General features: G+C 32.4%; 1 protein-coding gene across 2 annotated transcripts in view; it reads left to right on the top strand.

Annotated features, from left to right (window-relative positions):
* Positions 1-20,710, top strand: part of LOC126740592 (protein mahjong) — a 39,785-nt gene extending 19,075 nt beyond the window's left edge. Inside the window, exons 8-15 of one of the 2 annotated variants that reach the window (XM_050446679.1) lie at positions 5,423-5,825; positions 9,066-9,851; positions 14,757-14,841; positions 15,669-15,878; positions 15,944-16,145; positions 16,202-16,359; positions 20,130-20,205; positions 20,341-20,710. In XM_050446679.1, coding sequence (XP_050302636.1) covers positions 5,423-5,825; positions 9,066-9,851; positions 14,757-14,841; positions 15,669-15,878; positions 15,944-16,145; positions 16,202-16,359; positions 20,130-20,205; positions 20,341-20,489 — 2,069 coding nt within the window. In that variant the 3' untranslated portion in view covers positions 20,490-20,710. Of the gene's footprint in view, positions 1-5,422; positions 5,826-9,065; positions 9,852-14,756; positions 14,842-15,668; positions 15,879-15,943; positions 16,146-16,201; positions 16,360-20,129; positions 20,206-20,316 lie in introns of both variants that reach the window. The other variant, XM_050446678.1, reaches the window with a different exon arrangement.
* The last annotated feature ends 4,144 nt before the right edge of the window (positions 20,711-24,854 follow it).

Here is a 24,854-nt window from a genome sequence, read left to right as displayed (position 1 = left end):
TTTATATTGGTTGTTATAGTGGTTTTTTTGATAAGGCAACAACAAAATATTACATAAAAGGTAACATTCACATAATGTGGTCTTTCATGCTACCTGAAAAATACAGTACTAGTGGGCAGTTTCAATACAATACAACTTTATGCTAAAATTAAAATGACTTAACATTACCATAAAGGTATAAGTGAATCTAACAGAAAAGCCTTGTATTTCTTCTTGCAAGTGAAAAGTGAGCATGATCTTATTAAGTTGTATACTTCAGAGTTTAACCCTGAGAGGCAAATGAGTTTTTTAAACATTCAGTTCTATGCACTGGTATTTGAAATCTTATAATATCTCTTAGGCTATTAGTCTTGCTGTGAAATAATCTAGAAGATATTTAGGGTACCTGGATTTGTAAATTCTATAAACAAACTAACCAAAATGAAAAGCTGTTCTCTTTTCATATTTTATTGTCAACATACACTACCGGACAAAAGTGGAGAAACAAAATGTCTTTTGTATTTATTTTTATATTAGTGTATTTGATCATTGATTTTATTTTTTTTTAAATATAATTTTGTTTCTAGTCTTCAGTACCTCAAAAAAAATTAAAAAAAAAAAACAAGTGACAACTAATATATTTTATTCTTGTTTTTATAGGAGACAAAAGTGGAGAAACACTATTTTTATTTATTTTTTATACACAATGTATTAGTTAGTTGTACATACAAAGACTAATAATGTGTAGCAAAACCCTTATTTTTTATAACTTCAGCACACCGACTTCGCATAGAGTTCATTAGGCTGTCAATATAATCTGCTGAAATGGAATTCCACTCCTCTTGAAGAGCTGTGAACAAAATATCTAAATGATACCTAATGGACCTATCTAAATGGTCCCATAGGTTTTCTATCGGGTTTAGATCCGGACTTTGTGCGGGCCATTTCATAAGGGGCACATTGTTATCTTCAAACCATTTCTTTACTACTTTTGCGGTATGCTTCGGATCGTTATCCTGCTGAAACGACCATCGAAGCGGCATATTTTCTTCCGCGTATTGAAGCATATGATCCTGAAGAATTCTTAAAAATTGAAATCTGTCCATTTTTCCTTCAACTTTTCTTAATGGTCCTACTCCTGATCCGGAAAAGCAACCCCAAACCATGATATTGCCTCCTCCATGTTTCACAGTTGCCCTGGTGCACTTCGGATTAAGTCTAGTATTGGCAGGACAACGAACCCATTTCATTCCATCAGATCCGAATAGGCAGAACTTACTTTCATCAGAAAATGAAAAGAACCGTTTTCCACTTTTGGGTTGTCCAGTCAAGATGTTCCTGTGTAAATTGGAGTCTAGCCAAGCTATTCTTTTTGGAAACGAATGGTTTTTTGGCTGGACGACGGCTATTAAGTCCAAATTCAGTCAAACAACGACGAATAGTACGCACAGATACCAAAACCCCAGGTATTTCATTTTATAAATTTCTGTGGCGGGCATAAAGGGATGTTCTATTGCCAAAATTTTTATTTTTCTCTCAATAACTTTATTCGCTTTCCTTGGGCGTCCATACCTTGGACGGGTAGTCACACTATTATATTTTTTAAAAGCAGCAATAGTTTTTGAAACTACGGATCTGTTACGATAAATTTGCCTAGCAATTTCACTTTGTTTTACACCAACTTGAAATTTTGAAACAATTAATTTTCGGAGATCAATAGTTAGATCTAGGTATTCCGCGAGGCATTTTGCACAAATCGTATATAACAGTTTAACACTCAACGTTAAGATCAAACTAATGATAAATAATCACTTTAAATACAAAATAAGATTTGTTTCAAATGTTTATTCACTTTTGTCCGCATAAAATAGCATAAATAATTTTGATCAACTGATAAGGTAAATACAAACAAGAAGGATGTGTTTTTATGCTGCAATAATAGAGCTAAATATTTTCTACTAAAAATGTAAAATAATAATATCTTGTATGTTATTGTTAAATTTGTAAATGTTTCTTCACTTTTGACCGGTAGTGTATGTTGGTGTTATTTGATCAAATTTTTGTGTGTTGAAAACAAATCTCACCGAGGGATTTTAAGCTAACTAAATTTTATTCTTCATTTCAAGAGTGAGGTAATTGTAAAAAGCAATATTGCATTAATCTAGCTGTGACCAAGCAAAAGCCTCCACAAGCATTAATTTGGTATTTTTGGGTAAATAATCTTTAAAATGATACAAGTTTCTAAGTAAAGCATACATGCAGGATAATTTTTTATGGAGACATGTACCTGAAAGTTCAGGACCTCATCAAAAATGACACCAAGATTTTTTGCTGATGCTGAACAAGTAAGGACACTGTTATCTATATGCAAAGTTGAGAAATTAAATTGAAAAAAATGTTTTTTTTTATCATATTAGAACCTATGAGTAAGTATTATGCTATATATATATTTTGCTTTAAGTGGATCTAGATTAGATGGGAACCTTTCTTAAGATGTCATCTGAATTAAAAGTCACATACCTCAAAACATTTAGTAGGATTTCTTTGTAGCTCAAAGGTTACTAGTAAAAAGTTCATTCCTTAATATAATACAAGTTATTTCATAATTTTATCTTCAGTAGTTTTTGAGATATTTGGATTTAAGTGGGTCTAGGTTAGATCTGAATTTATCTTCATATATCTTCAATTTTTTAAAAGGATCACTTCATACCTTAAACATTATTTATAAACACTTCTTTCCTTAATATAATACAAGCTATTTCATAATTTTATCTTCAGTGGTTTTTGAGATATTCGGGTCAAAGTTATATGTCTCAAAAAAAATTTGAAAGGATTGCTCTATATCCTTAAAAAGTAAAAATTTAAAGATTGGAGGGACACAAAGTCAATGGTCTCAAATTATGTTTATTTTTTAAAAAACGATTACACGTATTTCGCCCTAAGGCATCGTCAGATCTAAAAGAAAATAGAAAGCAACCCTAGTATTCGTTTAGATCTGACGATGCCTTAGGACGAACCACGTGTAATCGTTTTTTAAAAAATAAACATAATTTGAGACCATTGACTTTGTGTCCCTCCAATCTCTGAATTTTTATTATTAAGAGGTCTCTTCGAGAAAAATGGACTATTTTTTTGGACTATATTCTTAGGCTTTATTATTAGAAACTTGCTCTATTTTTAAAGATTATTTGCAAATATAGTTTTTGGCAATTAAAAACAATAATTCCTTCCAGGGAGTTGCATGGAACAAATTTTGACTGTTTGGAATATTTGTTTATTTCCAACAATATAAAGCCATCTTTTGGAGCATTTTTTAAACTGGTTGTAGTCATTTTCTGATTCTTTCAATAAATTGGAGTTAGCTTCTATTACTTCCAGGCAGTTAAACTCTCAATCATCCTCAGGGGTCTATTCTTTGTCTTTTTCCCCTTTTTACTGCTGGCTTATCATCTCAGATTCATTAATGCTCATCACATCAATATGCTGATGATACTCAGCTTCTATCATCATATTGATCTCGACAATATCTCTGACTGGTCTTCTGGGCATGGTTTCTTTGCTTAATACAAAAGAAAGTGTACATCTGATTATTGGGTCCGAGGCTATCAGGGCTAAGTTCATTAATTACAAGACAGTTTTACCACTAACCAAAAATCTTATTTTTAATCTCGACACCTGTTTCGCTAACTATGTAAGCATCTTCGGGAGAAGATTAGAGATGTCAGGCAGATGCTGAAGGATATTCTGCAAAATACTAAAAAGTGTTTTTTTTTTTATAAAATAATAGAAGTTTCAAATTAAAAAATTAGCTATAATTTAAAATTATTAATATGAATAACCATTATTTTGTATGAAAATATAAAGCGTTAGAAATCGTATTCTACGTTTGTATCTCCTTCTATGATATGCTGCAACAAATAGTAGAAAGAAATATACTTGTCCAAGTAAAAAGTTTCCATTCCATAAATTTTTCCACCACTGTATGTTATATTAATGCACAATAAACTTGATTTTGACTTTAAACATTAATAATGACTTCCAGGGAGTTGTTTTGTACAAATTTCAATTATTTGTTTGCATTCTCGAAGGGCCAAATGATAAAAAATTAAAAAGTTTAAATGGGTCATAGAAAATGAATATCTTTTGTTCGTTTAGAAATGATGACGTCAGGCTTTTGAAGGACCAGGAAAATATTAGAATTAAAATGCTTTAACGTCATTTTGCTGCAAAATATGGCTATAAAGATTTGAGTTTACTTTTTATCTTGTTAACATTTAGTTCTTTGGTATTTATTAGTGTTTTATTAACTTTTAATTTCCAAAAATGGCCATGCAATATATGTACCTGTGAAGAAAAATTTTACATATTGGAACCTTACATTAAATCTTAAATCTAATAAGAATACAAATCTTGCCACCGCCAGATATTTGAAACTGTATCCTGAGAGATCAGAGAAACAATGCGAATGAAGGCCGCGATAATAACATTATAGATGCGAACCCGAGATCATCGATCAAGAGAGCTGCAACTGATATACGTATATCATGAACTACCATTCAGAGAGTCCTCAAAGAAGATTAATATCTTTCAAGGTTTAAAAGATAGTAGCGTTTTTATTTTTTTTTGATAGCATTTATAATGTAATCATTTAATATTGTATAAAGATAGTACTGATCGCGACATCTAGCGTAAAGTCGGTTAATGACCTTGTAAAAAAATAAGAACTCCTAGATGGCGTTAGCTGTTCTTCTCTTTGAATTTTAAGCAATTTATTGGAATCATCTTGTATTTCTCTCTATCTGAGTAAAGTAGTTTTTCTATCTGCCTGTCGTTTGTCACTGGTCACGTACGCCTTGCTCAAGGTTCAATTTTTGAGGTTTCGGCAATATTAAAGAGTTTCAACATCAGTAAATTTTTATTAAAAGTAAAAATCTAATAAAAAGTTGTTACAAGATACAGACTATTCAAGGCAATTGAAATTTTCAAATTGGTTTGTAAGAAAAATTATTTAACATAATCGTAATTTTTAATCGTCATGAAGTAGCCAAACCTACGATACAAGTTAAATTTGGGATTTAACGTGTAGTGTGATATGTATGGTAAGTTAATCCCTCAGTTCACAAAATTATTTTTAGGGTAATTGGTATAAATTTGTTTTTCATAATCACCTTATATGATCATTTATAACCATACACTAACCGGTCAACAGTATTTAAATCTTTTGGAAAACCAGAGATTACTAGCAGTGAGAGCTATAGTACCCAGAGAACAAGTACAGAATGATTTATCAAAAATTTTGCTTTAAAATAATAACAAGGCAACACAATAATAGACCCGAACATATTATCAAAATCTTGAAAGCTAAATATATGTTTTAAATGCAATGGCGCGTACGAAGTAGAAATCGACCGGTAATTTTCTTTAAAATTCGTTTCCTATTTAGGCCTTTCCGGATTGGCGAGATGCGAAAAAGTACGTCAGATAATATCGAAGTTGCCGCTATTTACCAGCACGGAACTGGAACACCTGATCCGCGATCCGATTTTGCAAGAGAAACGACAGGAGCACGTCGCGTTCCAGAAATACGCTTTGGAACTGTTGATGCTCGTCTCGGTGGGCAAAAAACACACGGGCAAAGATCTGGACGTATTTATGGCCAACATCGATCGGATCCACAAATCGAACGTCGTCGCCCAGACGAAGATCAAGTTTAACGACAAGCAACTGTTGCAACTCATCCACAATCATTTAGCGAGCAAGGGGCTTTCGGAAACGGCCGCGCAGTTAGTCAAGGAGGCGAGTTTGAGTATCACGAGTAATTCCTCGCAGCATCCCAGTCGATTTAGGTGAGTGTTTACGATTTACCAACTAACGAACAACAATTCCGAGTCGAAAAACTTACACGTTACTCTCAATACTGAAACAAGACTGAACATCAAATCAAACTTTTAGTGTTTAGTGTTTAATTTGCGCTGAAACGTAATTTATGCAGGACTGACCGCAGTATCAGTATGAGATATTTAAACTTTGCCGTGACTACTTATATATGAGTTCGTTTGTCTAATTCGCAAGCACGTTTCATCAAATTCAGATAGGCCATCCCATAATTATCATCTCAGAAACGCGGAGTATGATTTATATCTGCCTATTCCACATTCAGAATTGGTGAAAACCTCTATATTGTACAAAGCAAAAAAATGCACAATCATTTGCCGTTGAACATCAAGTCCATCACATCTTTTCCTACTTTCCGTAAGGCATTAAAATCATTCCTACTGGAGACAGCTTTTTACTCAGTAAACGATTTTTTTAATACTTAATTTTAACTTCACACACACACAGACTGATTTATTGTTTTTATATAATAATAATAATAATAATAATAATAATAATAATAATAATAATAATAAATGTCTTTTATTATTCAAATTCATTACAAACTTGATGCAAAAAAAAAACAAAGTACCTGAACCTGGCGCAGTCTAGCTTTATATAGCTACTCCACTGAACCAGATCAGGGTGTATTTGAAGTAACATTATAACAACATGTTATATGTAAAGAAATATTCCCAATTATAATATAACACAAAAAAAGTTTTCTTCTTCTATAAAAAACGGCAAATTTGATACATATTAAATAGTAAGAGAATTGTTTTGAATATTCATAAGAACAATTTTATATTTCCTCCTAAATTTATCTGCACGAAGGTCAACAAATTCTGGAGGTATTTTATTGTAGCACTGAACAGCATTGTAAGAAAACGATCTCTGAAACATAGCACTCCTATGGACCGGCATGGTTAACTTATTTCTAGCTCTAACATTTACCCCGTGTACATTTGCTCTAAACAACAATCTTTTCCTTATAGTCACAGGTGCCTTTGGGCTGCTAATGATTTTTATCAAAAAAGTGAAAAAATTAAGAATTCTACGATTGTCCATTTTAAGCCAGTTAATTGTTTTATAATATTGCGAAATATGATCATACTTACGTAAGCCATAAACCAATCTGATACAGGCATTTTGAATTTTTTGTATGCGCATTTTACAATCATTATCTAAGCAAGAACCATAAACATAATCACAGTAGTTAAAATTAGAGAGCACCATGGCCTCACATAGGCTGCGTTTAAGACTTAGATTAAGAATATCTCTATTACTATATAAGAGTTTTAAAGCTGCAAACGATTTTTGAACAATTTTTTTAACATGCTCCCTGAATCTCAACTTACTGTCCATCACAATGCCTAAATTTTTGGCAGTTTCAACAACCGAAAGCTTAGAGCCCTCCACATGAACATTTATTACACTTTTAATATTTGTAATTTTATTTGTATTTCCAAAAACCATAAAACAAGACTTTGAGGAATTTAATTTTAAATTATGTTTTTTAGATAATTGATTTATTATATTCAAGTCATTGTTTATACCAATCTCCGCTTCTTTAAGATAATCAGGTTTGAAAGTTGTATATATCTGTGTATCATCAGCAAACGCTTGCACCTTACAAACTTTTAAGGACTTAAGAATGTCTGCTGTATATACAAGGAAAAGCAGAGGTCCCAGGACAGAACCCTGGGGCACTCCAGACAAAATGTGAGCCTGATTAGAATAAGAATTATTTGTAAATATTGTCTGAAATCTATTATTCAAATAAGACTCAATTAACTGTATAGACTCCATTGAAAAGCCATAATATTTAAGCTTAGCTAGTAAAAGGGCATGATTTATTGTATCGAACGCCTTAGAGAAATCTAAAAGCACCAGAACAGCAATCTGTTGCTTATCAATAGCGTCCATTATATCATCCAGTACGTTTAGTAGAGCTACAGAGGTACCAAAGTTCTCCCTAAAGCCACATTGCGTAGCCGGAATAATGTCATTATCAATAAAATAACAAACCATCTGATGGTAAAGTACCTTTTCAAATATTTTTGAAAGTACTGGAAGTATAATTTTCTGGGCTAGCAACTTTTGATAAGGGTTTACCAATCGAAATTTTCCATTGATCGGGGAAATAGTGAGCTTCTATACAACAATTTATTATGTGGCATATGTACTTATCAATAAAGGGGCTACAATACTTTAACATTTTTGGTGTTTGCGTTGTTTTTGGAAAAGAAGTACCTCAGATGTTAGCCAAGGAGCTTTAGGTTTAGTAATTCTTGCTTTTTTAAAAGGAGCATGTTTATTAAAAAGTGTTTGAATTAAATTATTAAAAATTACTAGCTTACTATCGATATTATTTTGATATAAAATGCTATCCCATGGTAGGAAATATAAATCCTGTAAAAAAAGTTGGTTATTAAAATTTTTAAAGCACCTGTACTCAATTAGTTTAGGAACTATGGGTACCCTGTTTAAATTTAGTTCACAGAAAACCAAGTTGTGATCTGAGACGTTGTCTGCGCAAATGACCCCTTTATTATGTATCAGATGTATTATATATATGTACTGTTTTATGTAGCTGGTAGTAATTCTTGCTTTTTTAAAAGGAGCATGTTTATTAAAAAGTGTTTGAATTAAATTATTAAAAATTACTAGCTTACTATCGATATTATTTTGATATAAAATGCTATCCCATGGTAGGAAATATAAATCCTGTAAAAAAAGTTGGTTATTAAAATTTTTAAAGCACCTGTACTCAATTAGTTTAGGAACTATGGGTACCCTGTTTAAATTTAGTTCACAGAAAACCAAGTTGTGATCTGAGACGTTGTCTGCGCAAATGACCCCTTTATTATGTATCAGATGTATTATATATATGTACTGTTTTATGTAGCTGGTAGCTATGTAGTGTTTTGTTTATTTATTCATACTTTTGACCACATACAATCATTGATTTGTATAAGTTTATATATTTGTTTTATTTTTGTGTTTTACTTTAGTTATCAGCTTTGTCTCCAAATTGTAAGATTTTTTGACGATAAAACGATGATTCATTCATTCATAACTTTTAACATGTTTTTAAAGTTTTGCTAACGCTCAAATACAGGTTCTTTTGAAAGTGTTTTTGTTGAATTAAGCATTTTTAAAATGGCAAACCTAATAATGTCGATTCAAACAATTTACTTTTCTCGGTGTAGGTACTCAACAACGCTCACCCCGACGCGTAACAGAACGACATTTCTGCCGAGCACCTCCAGAATGCTCTCCACCTCAGAAACCCCCAACACTCCACCAGCGGCCGCCGGTTCAGCCTCTGCCCCCACAAACACCACCACCCCAATAAGACTCGTCATAAAAAGAAACCCCAGCAGCAGTTCCGCTACGTCGGTAACCACCACCCCGATGTCGCAGCTACAAAAACAGTTCTCCAGCGAACACACCTCGAGATTAACCGGACATTTATCGGAAGAGCAACACGACCAACCGAGGGTCACACTGGACTCGATCATCACCGAATATTTAACCAATCAGCACGCGTTATGCAAAAACCCGATGGCCACCTGTCCGCAATTCAATTTATTCATGCCGCACAAATGTCCGGATCCGAAACCGAAAATCGTGACCACTAATAACATCGTGATGAGACACGCGAGGAGGCAGATCGGTGTCGCCTCGAAAACGATGGACCGACGGTTTATCCATTCGAGATTTTGTCCGGTCGAGACGATAAGGTCCGTTACCGAGGAGAGTTTCTTCACGTGCGCCAAATTTTTCCCCGGAAAGAATTCGCTGATCGTCGGCGATTATAACGGGGATATTCACATCTATGACAGTTTAACCGGGGCGGAGGAGTATACGTTTAGCGCTCACGATAACTATATCGTGCATATGGAGGCGAATCGGACCGGAGAGCTGCTGTTGACCACCTCGACCTGGGGACGGACGATTTCCGCTTTGTGGGGCCTGAAGGACTACGATATGAAGTAAGTGTTCGTTGGCTTTATGATAAATGTTTTATTCAGTAACCGATTCTATATGTACCTCAGCACAATCCTTTGGTGCGTCTACACTATTATTAGGTACCAGGGTATCCCAGAGCACAGGGGAAAAGAGATCATTTTCTCGAAAGTGGACTTTATTGACTGATTTTTTTAACTGGTTTGATTTATTTGGCACACTAATGATCACAGTCACGCATTTTTATTTATTTTATTTATTTATTTATTTAATCAATCAATTACATATTAATTTACAATTATTTTGAGATGTAATATGCATACAATGGACATAATGTGTCTGTGTGGATGCACATCAAGCTCATCAACAATTAATTCATAATGAACTTCAACCTAACACTAATAATAGTAACATATACCTGCTTAAACAATATTATCAAATTCAGAAATATTAAATTGACTAAATACTGATTAGTTATAATTTAATGGAAGTTAATGGCGCGCTTGATGGAATTTATGTTATCTTTAATCCATGAGTACAATTTCTTCTTTACAGTATAATATTTTTTGTTCTTAAATTGTTCCGTTAATGTAGATTAAGAAGAGTATTGGGCCAAGCACTGTACCCTGTGGAACACCACAACCCACACTTACATAACAAGAACTTGAAACTGATTTCAGATTTACCTGTTGAGATCTGTTTCTAAGATATGACTTAAATAAATAGGTCAAGTACAATTCCCCTTATACCGGTATTATATAATTTATTTAGTAGGATGCGATGATCCACAGTGTAAGGTCTAAAAAGACAGCCAGAGGCTTCCAACGGTTATTAAAACAGTCTGTAATAAACGTGCAGACTTCATTCAAAGCATCATCTGAACCATTTAAATGAAGTATAACGCCATATAACACAAAAAAACTTTTTTGTCGCTAAACCTACTCTTAGAAGCTTTCATAAATAAGGTATAAACTCAAAAAGGGCCCACGCTAATAAAATATTTTTATTTCATTTAACCCGTTTAATAGTTTTATAAGATTATAAAATCGATTCCAGGCCATAATAAAGCATTTACAAAATTATTTTATTAATGTTATGTTACTAACTTATAAGACTACATAAATACAATTATAAAATATAAATATTTCAATCAACATAATTTGTATTCGGCTGAGATTATTTTATGACGCTCATCGAGATAATTAAAATTAACAAAGTTTTTAAGCTCTATACCTTTTGTATAAAGAAAAGATCAATAGCGAAATTGAAAACAACACCACGCTTTCATGGCGGCTCAGATGTTCATACATGTAATAATTATTATATAAAAAAACGTTATTTTAGGGTATTTCGGGCGAATATTTTGTTGCGCGACGAATTTTACTGATATATACTGCATATTCGCATCTCATTTTTGATACCCCTTTGGAATACTAAAAATTTTGGATGAGCGTCATTCGATAAATCTATTTAATTTTATAAGAAACACTAATATAGCATAATAATTATGTTGTCTGTTATAAAAGTGATATATATTTTTATTTTATAAAGAATCCGCTTAAAATATAATTGTTTTATTCGCGAACGCTATCAACACTCGATTAAAAAAAAAGATTAAAATTTATTAGTTTTAATTTTATTTCTATTTTTTCTGACTATGATCATTATTCCCTTTATATTCGCACTTGCATTTCGATTTATTCGTATGCTATTCGCGATTTTATTCGTTTCTGCGATTAAATTGTTTGGGTTTAAGCGTAGAGTTAATTAAATAGTTTTGTACCAGCACACTATTTACATTGATGTAGGTTTTGCTTATTCAATTTAAATGAGAACGAACGTTACAAAAACTTACTTTTTTCTATTCATTTTAGCACAACTACGTCTTTAGCTGACAATTTGAAAAACCTAAAAATGATTTTCAGCATTTTTTCACTATAATTCATAGGATTTTCCACAGGAATGGAAACAGCTAGTATAGTCAACGACAAACTTTTGTAGTTACGTTTCATTCCAATTTGCGCAACAACGTTTTTCAACTACAAAGCGTCAGATAAACGAAACAAATATATGCAGCGTTAATGTATCAAAAGAAGATAAAATGATAAATGTCAGTGGTTCTAAAACAATTACTTTCATAACAAACATGCCTGTCTCGTTTCGATTGACGGATGACATTATTTGTCACAAGATAATTTAAATTTCAAATTATGGAAAAAAAAGCCTTTTTGTGGATTTCTAAATCCTCAAGCCAAAAAAATGGTACTTAATGTTATTAATTACTCCGAGAACGAAAAAGAACATAAAGGGTTGCCTAAGAATGTACAAGAAGAAGGAGCTAAAGTGCTTGAAATTAGTTTAAGAATGGTGCAAAAGATTGTATATGAAAACAAGAACAATCTTATTCCCAAGAAGGAAAAAAAGTGTAAAAGGAAGAAGCCGAAGACTGAAGATTTAAGTGAATGTGTAAAAATAGAAGTAAGGGATAGGATTTATGAACTATATAGGCTAAAAACAAATATAACGCTGCCATTTCTGAGGGATGTTTTAAAGCAATGCGGCACTTTGGAAATTGGACTTTCTGCTTTATGAAAATTAATTAAAAGCATAGGTTTTCGCTATAAAAAAGACTGCAATAGAAGATATTTGTGTGAACTACCAAATATTGTGAGCCAACAAATAGGATTTTTAAGACAATATACACAAAATGAAAAATCAAAGTTAAGGAAAGTGGTATTCTTAGATGAAACTTGGATATTTTCAAACGGGAGTGGAATAAAATCTTGGCAAGATGAATCTGTGAAAAGCGTGAAAAGATAAAAAGGATGTGCTCAGGGAAAACGATTTATTATTTTACATGCCGGGTCTTCAACGGGATTCGTTCCAGGTGCAAGTTTAATTTTTTCTTCTAAGTCTAAAAGTATGGATTATCATGACAATATGAATTGCGAAATGTTTGAAAAATGGTTAAAGGAACAGTTAATACCGAACTTGCAAGAACCTTCCTTAATAGTATTAGACAATGTGTCGTATCATTCAAGAATTTTTAATAAACAACCAAATGGAAGTTGGAGAAAAAGCGAAATTTATGAATGGTTAGTAAAAGAAAATCAGAATCGCTTGCCATATATTCTAAAATTCGAACTTCTTTCAATTGCAAAATCGTTGAAAAGACCAAAAATATAATATGCTCTTGACGAAATAGTACGTGAATATGGCCATGAAGTTTTAAGATTGCCACCATACCATTGTCAGTTTAATGCCATTGAGCTTATATGGGCAGGGTCAAAATCTTATTATGAGAAGCATGTGGTTGCTAGGCTTAGATCTGACCAGGTTGAAGCTGTTTGGAATGAGGCATTGAATCACATCACAAAGGAGTATTGGCGGAAATCAGTGGATCACACAGAAAACATTATTAGAACCTGGTGGAAGAGAGAAAAAGTACTCGATATCCAAGTTGAACCATTGATCATTGCTCCATTTGAAGAAGATTCAGAAAATGACTCTGTTAGTGATAAGTTTTCCGACTCTGTTAGTGATAATGATAGTTATAATTAGTTTCTTATTTAGTCAAATTTGTTACTTCATTTTTACACATTCACTTAAATCTTCAGTATTCGGCTTCTTCCTTTTACACTTTGTTTCCTGCTTGGAAATAAGATTGTTCTTTTATTCATATACAACCTTTTGCACCATTCTTAAACTAATTCCAAGCGCTTTAGCTACTTCTTCCTGTACGTTCTAAGCAATCCCTTATTTTCTTTTTCGTTATTAAAATAATTAATTTTCTTTTTGCATTTCGTTTATTATTTAGGTATGATTAAAAAGTACATACATTTTTTTTAAACAAAGCTAAGTAAATAAATTGGTGAATGCCCTGGGAGATAGAAATGCCCGCCGCATTCACCAGTTTTTTTTTTAGTTATTTTTTATTTTTTTTTGACTTTTAACTGATATAAAAGAAAAGATAACACAACTTTTTTAATTTTCCGTGCATCAACGTATAGATTGGGTCGAACGACAAATAATAAATCATAAAATTAAAATGTCATTTTAAAAGTGAGATTGTAACATGAACTTGCCTTTAAACAAAGAAAGTAGTTTTCTGGTCTCTGACTGCACTGCATCACACACAATACAAATTAATTGTTTGTCATTATACCAAAATGTATAGTTTCCCAAAAATTATTACAAAAAAACACAATCACACATAAACAAAGAAGAAGACAAGATCAAATAATCGTTAAAAATTAGACGCTGTGCCCTGAAATCGACAAATTAGTATGTTATGCACATACATAGGGTCATGCTAAATTGTATACTAATTTCTCAAAAATTTAGGTAACAACCATTTTTAAATGAAATATGTACAATTTTAATGAAAGGCTAGGAAGGCATTTTTGCTCTCATAAAAAAATATAAAATGCTTAGATTTAGATATTATTGCGTGAAGAAAAATTTTTACTGAAAATTCCGTCTATTTCAGACAATTTTTCAAAAAAGAAAAGTAAATATTATGTCTGGCAACTTAGCAGAATATCGGGTCATTCTAGGCATATATCGATGAGGCCTATACCCAACGGGCTTTTTCACGTCATGAAAGGAAATAACCAACGTATGTTTTACATGTCGAATCTCGGATACGTAGTATTCCGCAGACATTTTTATGACGTTAAAGGCATCACGTCAGTTAATAATTATGATCTAAGGTGTATACGCGGCTTTAATATGTCACATGACGGCGTTCAATGTATTGTCAAACTCTCATGGAAATAACATTTTGGCAGCCACTGATTTTTCAATTCTTTTTTTTCAATTCAACAAAAAATTTCAATTTTGATTCATAGTACGTGGTGACCTTTGAACCCGCACGATAAGAGCGAAGGCGACTTTTTATTTATTTTTTAACGGCTTAATTCTCGTTTTAGGCTGCCATTTAATGATGCTGAACATATCGAATTCAGTAAACTGATCCAAGACAAAATAATTGGAACCAAAGGGGAAGTCGCCACGGTAAGTCAAGCAAATTAGATTTAGTTTTGACTGTGCAAATGTGACATTATGATTTAGGCTCTTGGACTATAAAGCCACAATCTACGGGGTGGCAGTATTTTAGTCCAGGGTCAAATATTTTGAAGTTAAGTTAAATTTACAAAATAAAAATAAAATTAATGGCATAATATATCATGAATAAACTTCGTAATATAATTTTCCAAAAAAACAGTACTTGCTTACATATTACTTACATTGCTTACATAATTTTTTTTGAGAGCCTGAAAGACATTGGCAAGAACTATATTAAGGGTACTATATAGGAAGTAAATTATTTCTTCCAGGTATTCCAATAATTGTGTTGATATGAAACATATGAAATAAAATACAATCAGTTTAAACGCCTGTTTTTTCCATGTTATTTTAAATGTTATTTTTTCCAACTACCTGGAAGAATTTAAATAAAAAATTGGAATAAATAAATTTAATTTACTTATATCTGGAAATTAATTAGTATTAGCATATTGACTTGTCGATCTCTGCACACATGAATACTGCAAATCTTTCTATAATTATATACATACAAATCCCACAACAAATAGTGTATCAGAAGAGTGAAAAGTTTGCATTTTAAGTAAACAATTCTTTTTCATAAATGCCCTTTTTACTTAAATTTACTCACATTATCCCTTGGTACTTTATTAAAGTACACACACAATAATTAATTAAAAGTGATTTTAGTAAACCTAAATGCAATTATTCTTGATTTTCAAAACTCGCATAATTACCCTTTTTCCACTCACCCACCCATGCATTAATATTGAACGTGGACAAATATAAACTTACAGATATACGACGTGAACACGGGCCAGACCATCTTAAAATTAGCCCCGCAGCTGAGCAACATGTACACAAAAAACAAAGCGACATTCAGTATGAACGACGAATTAGTCCTGACAGATGGCGTTTTGTTTGACATAAAATCCGGCAAAGAAATTAATCGACTGGATAAACTGAACCAAACCCAAAACGGGGTGTTTCATCCTAACGGTCTCGAAGTAAGTTAATTAATGTAGCTTCCTGAATTCGCACCATATTTAAGCTCGGTTTTTTTCTCCTCCAGATTATTTCAAACGCGGAAGTCTGGGATATACGGACGTTGCATTTATTGAAAACCGTGCCGCTCTTAAGTAATTGTACTTTAACGTTCGCCCCGGTTAACAGCGCCATCTATGCGATCTCGATGGAACAGGAGATGGACGACGGCGATTCGGCTTTCGATTCTAGTTTTAAAACAATCGACGCGAATGATTATTCCAGTATAGGTAAGTTGGATGGATGTTTTTCACCGATATATTTTTCTGACATTTATTTTTTGTAGCTACCATCGAAGTAAAAAAGAACATTTACGATCTCGCAGTAAATTTGTACGACACGCAAATTACCCTGGTGGAGAATCAGGGGATGTATAATTCGGTGCAAGAGTCTGTCGTTCGTTTGTATGATGTCGGACGGAGGCGAGACGATGACGACGAACAGGTAATTGTTATTAAAAATTATTGTTTTTATATCGGAATCCTAATGAAACCCGTTCAAAGTACACGTTTCACTTGCTAAATTGGCTCATTAAATAGTCAAATTCGGGTATAAAACTGCAGCTTAAATAAAACCGTTCAAATGCCATAAAATAAACGAAAAATGCAACACAATAATTTTCATGAATAAAGGATTTAGGGATCGTTTCCCATATATTGTATTGTTTGATTCATTTGGTCTCCCTGGATTAGTTTCGTTACTATATTGCAACTTTATCAAGCTCTATGGGAGCACCATTACGAAAAAAAAATTGTCAACCCAAATCTGTCAACATTGTTTTGAGAAATTATGGAACTTCATAGGGGAACTCACACATTAAATTTTGGGACTGAGATTTGACCAAATATCCCAATTTCTATTGGTTAAATTAAAAAATCTGTATATACTGAAAACAACGTGTTAAGATAAATGTTACAATTGGAGCAATTTTCCCTAAAGGGACGGTAAAAAATTATTAAAATAACCTCTATAAAATTATGATTGAAATTTCCTTAAAATGGTGATTTAAAGTGTTACAATTTGATAACAAATTACATACACAATATATCGAAACATCAGATATATTAAAAGTAGGACATACTGTTACAAAATTGAATGATAAACACGAAAAAGAGAATTTTTTTTAATAATATTCCAGAGTTTGATGCCGCATTTTATAAAAAAAAAGTTTACTATTTGGAAGATATTTATATAGAATATAAGACAATAGATGTTTCTTCCAAAGTGTTTAAAATTAGCGTAAGTAATTTCTGTCTATAAATCTGGAAACTCTGAGGACAACTTTTAGGCCAACAGGTAAATACCTGTTGTCTGCTTTGTGACAGATTGGCGAAGAAATTGGTCAAATATCGCCTAATACCTTTTTTGAGATTCATCATCGTCAGTGTATCCTACTTTGGTTTTCAAGGAAAACGAAGTACATACGACGATATTTACAACTCTATTTTCCAATTGTATAGCTAGATTAATGGCAATGGTTTCTTGCAGCAGTCTTTTGCAATTTATTTAATTAAAAGCTTTTGATTGTCTTGGTTTATCTCTTGCTTAAAAGATCGTAAACATATCGTTTAGGTTGGATCTGCACGTTTTGAATAGGGTTCAATCATTAAAGGGTCTTGGGACTAATACTGTTTCTGACCTATCTTAAAATTTCATTCGTAAAATTTCATTCGTTGATGGTACCACGTACTTAAAAGAGTGGTCGGATTCAAATCTTTTATCCATAAAGTCCAACAAACTTAAAGGTTTGTGCCTGAAAAGCCGCCTTAGCAAATGGAAACAAACTTTACAATCGCCCAATATGATAGCATCAAACTCATAATAGACAATGATCTTAAATTCAAACAATATGTTACAAGTTTTGCAAATAAGGTTTCCTTTGCTGTTAAAAAAACAACTCAGGAACATGGACCAAGAGTTGGAGAGGCTTTATCTTGATCTACTTTGCCCTAACTGAGCCACACCTTAGAACATTGAATGCCTAGATTAAGCCTAGCGGCAAACCATAGGCGAGGTTGTTTGAGTTCACCATCTCTGAGAATGATGTCGAATCGATTTTCCAATTTTTCATATAATATATATTTTTCTTAATCCACTGAAAATTTTTTTAACGTGTTGTATTTTGTATAACAGGCAAAAAATTTACTCTTTAAAAGTTTCGTGTATTTGCTAATCTAGAACGCAGCATACATCGTTTGTCAGCAACCTATTTATAGTCCGCGCCCGCTGTTATTTAATTGATGTAATGCCCGTAACTCCTGAAATTCTCAAGGAATTTTAATAATTTTTTGTTCAGATGTTAACAATCAATAACTAAAGACATACCAAAGTTTGACGTAAATAAAATATGCATTATTTCTAGATATTTTCGGTACCCGAACCCGAACTCTACCCGATCGAAGCCAGTTGAGATTGAGAGTAGAGTTTAGACTTTTTTTCTACAATAGAAAGAAATTTTCTTTCTATCGAGTTCGCTCGCAGTTTCTGCTAATTATAGTAATATCACTTTATTTTCTTCTGTTAAAATTGAGTAATCACTGGCAACGTGGAATACTAAGCATGCTTATCAACAAAATATCCCCTCTGTCCCCTGTGTAGATGTTGCACTCAATCCAAAGCAGCCAATGTATTCTAGTGTATTCAATGTTCTAAGAGTCACACTTTAGGGGGAATACTAGCAACTATCTTTTCCAATAACTGTTTATCCTCGAAAAAAGTGGCCTTTGTTATGTGTGTAGGTTCCAACCGTTATTCGTACTATAGGAAGGTGTGATTTACGCTTGCCTATACTACATTAGTTTGATCTTCTATTAGGGCTTTAAGATATTTAATTATCTCCTACACAGAGTTAAAGAGAAAACATCACTGAAACAGGTTTTAGACACAACTAACAATTACTTTTGTTTAAACAATTAAGGCATATTTTCCCAACTAGCAATTTTAGTTACGGCTACAACATTGTTTGTAGCCGTAACTAAAATTCAAGTAATAAATCGATAACTGGTACCAAAAAAATATCTTATAAGTTTAAATAACTGCCAAGTAAAAAATTGTAGTAAGAAATACGTAATATTAACTTAATACTTGACTATATAGTAATTATTACTTTGCGGTAACTCTGATGGTAGCTGATACCGCTTAACGATCTGACATAATTACCTTTACAACGTCGTTACTATAAAGTAGAAAATATTGGTCGGTGGGACGATTAAATGGGAACTTTTAAGTAAGCGCGATTACAAAGATAAATTTCAAGTTCTTGCGACTACATAGGAACATCAAAATATTACTACGCAGTAATACACTTTGAAGTAATATTATCAGTAACAAGACCGAAATAGTTACCCTTATTTCTTCTTTAAAGTAATATTTACCACCTTGGCTATTAAAGCAAATTACCTTTAAGTCATTTTTACTTTGAAGTAACAAAAGAAACTTCTTGGTAACTCTAACAACAATTCGCCTTTTTTTTAATGATTTGACTCCATTTTGTGAAAAGGTATTGCACGATTTTATGAATTTGCTAAAATCGGAATACTTTTTCATTTTATGCAATTTTTATTATGCAATTATAGACTTCTTATATTCATAGGAGTAAAGAGAAGTGAAAAAAATTATCTACCTTCTTTAAAACATTAAATTTAAATATTTGGACTTGGTATATTTTTTTGTTAAAAGTCATTATTTTAATGAGGCGTTCTTTATTTCCGTCCTATATTGCCTATGTTTAACAATAAAATTTGCTTCGTTTACATTTTTTCACTCCGGTAAGCGATAATATCAGCTATATTAAATACAATATGAAGTAGATTAACCCCGATACAACGCCATCACTTAGAATAAAGATGGACATATAAAATTATTTGTGTTGACAAAGAAAGAGAATCAAAATGTTTGCATAATGTTGTCTCAGTAACTTCTTAGTAACTAGTACTGCACAATTACTACTTTATGACATCCCGAAAACCACTATGGGACGTTAAAATGAAGATCCCGGGACGATAGAATTACGTATTTGCTACAGCAAAATCATTCCCAATTTTGGTAAAAAAGTGGTAACAGAACGGTGCCTAAACGGTTCCCGCGACTAGTAACCACAACTTTAAAGTATTCTTTATAGTCGCGATTACGTAGCTGTTGCCAAAAATGCTAGTTGGGTAGTTAGTTGCCTTTAACTTTGATTAACCAAATAATATCTTAATTTCTAATTTTAGGAGGAAGAAGAAGATGAAGAAGACGAGCTGGACGACGACAACGACAACAGCGACGACGACGCGTCTGGTAACGGTGGTAAGTTCTTAACAATTATATTCCTCGATGGCCTATTTTCCCTCCTTCTTCCTGCCCTTCTCAACAAAGAAAAAAAGCTTCAAAAAAAACTTCTTAAATTGGAAATTTTAGACCGCGTGATCATAAATTTAACAGGCGGAAGCGACAACGAGGACAACGACAACCAGGAGGAAGGAAACGAGAACAGCGGCAGCGACAGCGAGGATTCCACGTGGACGACGTTGTCTAGCGGAACGGGCGATTCCAGAGATTCTCTTATCGAGGACATTTGGTTCGAATATTAATAGTTAATATCGGGTGTAAAACAAAACAAAAAATTATTGTTTAAATTTTTTTTAAAGTTTTCCTCTTGTTTGTGTCATGTGATGACACGTCAACGATGATGAACCGAACGTGAGGGAATTCATTAATATCAGGTTGTCGACTGAATTTTTTTTGTTTAAAGATAGCTAGTGTTCTTATTTACGTCGTACTTTGTAAATAATAAAGTTTATTTTCAGTTTTATGTGATTTTTTTAAATAATAAATTTATTGTACAGTAAGTCAATGGGAGGTTTGTTTGATTCCTATTTAAAAAGTAAGTGTAAAAGTGCTTTTGAGGTTTCTCCAAGTTTTCATGCACAGATTCGAAGTGTTCAGCTACTAGCAGTCAATGAGGTCAAAAATCTGGGCGTGTATTTTGACAGTGGTATTACATTTCAAACTCATATCAAAAATAAATTTAAAATTGCATATATACGCCTAAAAAAACTATATGGTCTAAAAAACTATTTACCATCTAATATTAAATATTATTTATGAAATTCACTAGTTCTCTCTTTGCTCGATTTACTCTATACAAAACTCCAAAACTGCTGTTTGCGTTCAAAATACCATTTAGAAATCATAGTACTCCCTATTTAAAGAACAATTTTATTTTGAATATTAAAAATCGTAAAAAATGCCATACGTACACCCAGGGTTGGGTACAACCTGGGTAAATTTGTCATATTCGACGCGTCGAAAATGATTTTTTGACACCATTAGTTTTTGATATATTCGACTGTCGAAAATATATTTGGATATTTTAATTGGAATTTGGAACTAAATACTATACTATACAACCAGGCCTGACTAAAACCACAGAATAAGTTAATTATAGTACAGTAAATAACTCTACCATAATGTGTATTAATATTAATATATTGTTTAAAAAAAATACAACTAAAAAAAATCAACTTAACAGGACTTCAAACTTAAAATACATTCACAAATGATTGTAAAAACGGCATTTAAAATATAAAATTAATATTCGTCACTTTTATTTTCATCTCTTATTTTTAGATGGTAATAAATATAAGCCAGTTTTTTTGAATTTTCTGAGCTGAGTCTATTTCTCAGCCTTGAATGAACGAAAGACCAGCCTGAGAAAAGTCTCTCGAGCTGTGCTGAAGAGGCTGGTATTGTATTCAACTTCATGGCTAACTTAGCCAGTTCCGGGTAATGTCTTTCTGCCAATCCCCAGAGAGTCTGCACATTTGCGATTTCTTTGGAAAAAAGTTTTTCGAAGAAAGTTTTATTATTTTCATAAAAATGGAAATCATTTAATGCAGTAGCACCTAAATTGTCTATGAGAAAGTTTTCCACATCTCGAATTTGTTCTTCAGATAACATTTTACCCCTATACTGTGGATGTAAAGCCTGCGTGCTTTGTAATTTATTTAGGAGCTTGCATACAGGATCTTATGCAGTATAAGGAAGAATTTCGATCATCGTTTCTTGATCTTCAACACAGTAAGATTCAAGATCAGCCGATACCAATATCCACATTTCCAGATGCTATATCGCTGTTATTAAAAATTTTATCACTATTTAAGTCGCTATTTTCACTTCTTTTTAAAATTTTTGATAAGGGCTGCTCATCTTCATCGCTCGAGTTATCGTCAGAGTCGGATACATCCACAACCGTCTTTTGCAAGTGTTTCTGGGTCACTAAAAGCAGGAAGGCTATTCATAGCAACAAATTTGCGACAAATTATTAAAATTTATAATACAAACATATAGAGCGGAGCAAAAAAAAGTATTGCAAATAAAAAAACATATTTTAATTGTTTATTGCACTACTTTCTGCAAAAAAAAATCCTCTCTCCATTTATAGGCTTTTAACTTTTTTTCTTTATTTTAATACACTAGCTTTAACCCGAGCGAAGCCGCGGTCGCTCGGGTCATTAAATGTGAATGTCTGTGGGTTTTTTTCATTTTTACATATTTTTTTTTTTATAAAATCATGTCTATAACCGTTCAGGGGAAAAACAAATAACTGATGTGCAACTTTTGACGCAATTCTGTTTTGTGGTTCGTAAGTTATAAGCGAACATACCCACCGACATTCACATTTATATTATAGATTAAAAAAAAATAATTCGATTATTAAAAAACCAAAATTTAGATTAATTTTCTTTAACCATACTTTCTACCCATATTTTTTATATAAATGTTTTTTGTGCAACAGCAGCAGCGCCGATGAAGCAACGTTTTAGTAATAGCAAGAAAAATAATAGTACTTTTTATTTTTACTTACCCGTCGGTTGCATATTCTGTTTACAAACATTCCTATGCCTCAGCAGTCTTTTCTTCCCTGTATTTTTTATGGTTTTCTTACAGTAGCTATATAAGGCTGCACATTTCCCCTGAAGTTTAATCGAATCAAAACCATATTCTTTTCTAAATGTATGTTGAGGTCGCACAGCCATTATGAATATCTTTTTATATCAAGAATTCCGGTACGCTAATTTGTCATCTATCTCTACACGTACACACGACACTAAGCTAATATAACAGATAAAACTAAATAAATCAGCTTTTTCTAAAGAGAAGCTGTTTGATAAAACTATTAGAAGCCAAATTAGTCAAATAAACCGACTGGAAATTACCGCGCGTCTGCCGTAAGCCAGTTGAGGGGATTCCCCTGAATTCGTGCTCTGTTGCGTATGTTCTAATAGAGAACGTATCTTAAACAATTTCAAGGACATTACGAGCGATCGAGAGGCCGGCAAATATAAGCACCGGACGACGCGGTCCGCGGTCCCTAATATGCGAAAAAGATGGGCCGATAATATTCGACATTTTGACAATATTCGACGTGATTTTCGACACCAACGTGACGCGTCAATACCCATCCCTGTGTACACCTTTATTTATAACATTTTAAAACTGGAGAGCCTCTATATTTTGTAAATAATTTAAAAAATCATCTTCATATCTACAACACTACATTCATAAATTTATTTAGAGTTCCACAGCATAGAAACTATCAGTTAGATTACGCGTTTCGCCTTACGGCATCATCAGACCTAACATAAAGATTAAAACATGAAGTTGTGACTAGATAATAATTCTCAAAAAAATATAGATTAATTTAAGACAATAAAGAACATTTATGAAATGACACAGGTAAACGTGAGATGATGTATTATTATTGACTAAAATATAAATCTCTAAACATCAAATATTATTAGAATCCGATGCATCACGTCCATATATCTTTATAAGACATAAAAACGCGTTAAAAAGTTTTTAAAATTGAACGAAATGTATAACTAGAAAGTTGTATTAGTCACGGGATCACTTTTTGTAGTGAAATTTTTATGAATAACTTAGAAAATAAAATCATGAACAGCAATTTTGTCAAACAGATGATAGCTTATATATCATATATCATCCACATAAAAAAATATATGTGGATGATATTTTTTTTGTGGTTATTTTACAGGTAAGCTATACACTTGCGTATTCTGGGTATTCTCCAAAGCCTCCGATTGTGTACACTACTGCTGGGCAAACTTTGGTTTTAGGGATATACAGGGTGTCCTATTTGCCATATGTGACTATTGCTATTTCCGAAACTATATAACTATACGAAGACGGTTAAATTAGAAAAAAGTCGCCAATTTTTGATGCTTATTCTAAATCCTTTTACAGCGTTGCAAAATGTTTATCAGCTTGTGAATTACAGGGTGATTTATAAAAAACGCCAAATTTTATTGTAATTATAATTTCCAAAACTGTTAATGTAATAAGAAACTTACTTTTAATTACAAAGTTTTATAATTTTTTGTGCTCTACAATTACCAATATATTAATGACCATCATCAGGAATTTTTCCTTAATGCGCGCTTGATTTTTTTTTAGATTGCAAATTAATTAATTATTAATACAGTAAAAAGTGTATCTTTTTGATTGTTGTTTAAAAATATTTATATATTAGCCAAGTTTGATAAACCTGGTCCTTCCATGGAAGTTATATCAGGCGATCTTGCCGGCCAATTTATAGGACCGCTATTATCAATTCAACGATGTGCTTTAAAATTGTTCAGAAATCTTTTACAACGTCGATCTTAATATGCAGGTGCACCGTCAAAACATTCAAAGTTTCTTAATACATCAAGAGGGATATCATTCAAAAGATCCAATTTGCAATACTTGTCCAGTTAAATGTATATTGAAAAAAATGGTTTAACTACTCGTGTTTCTCTGAGTCCAACGATAGTGAATATTTCTGTTAAACCAACTTTCTACATCGACAACGTCCAAACTTATACTTATCCGCAATTTTTTCAGGAAAAAATCTACAGTCAAAAAAATTAAATTCTCTGATACAAGATTGTTCG

This window comes from Anthonomus grandis, chromosome 9 (genome assembly GCF_022605725.1).
Source record: "Anthonomus grandis grandis chromosome 9, icAntGran1.3, whole genome shotgun sequence".
Taxonomy (NCBI): Eukaryota; Metazoa; Arthropoda; class Insecta; order Coleoptera; family Curculionidae; genus Anthonomus; species Anthonomus grandis.
Note: the sequence above shows the minus strand (reverse complement) of the source record. Positions and strands in the feature narration are given on the sequence as shown.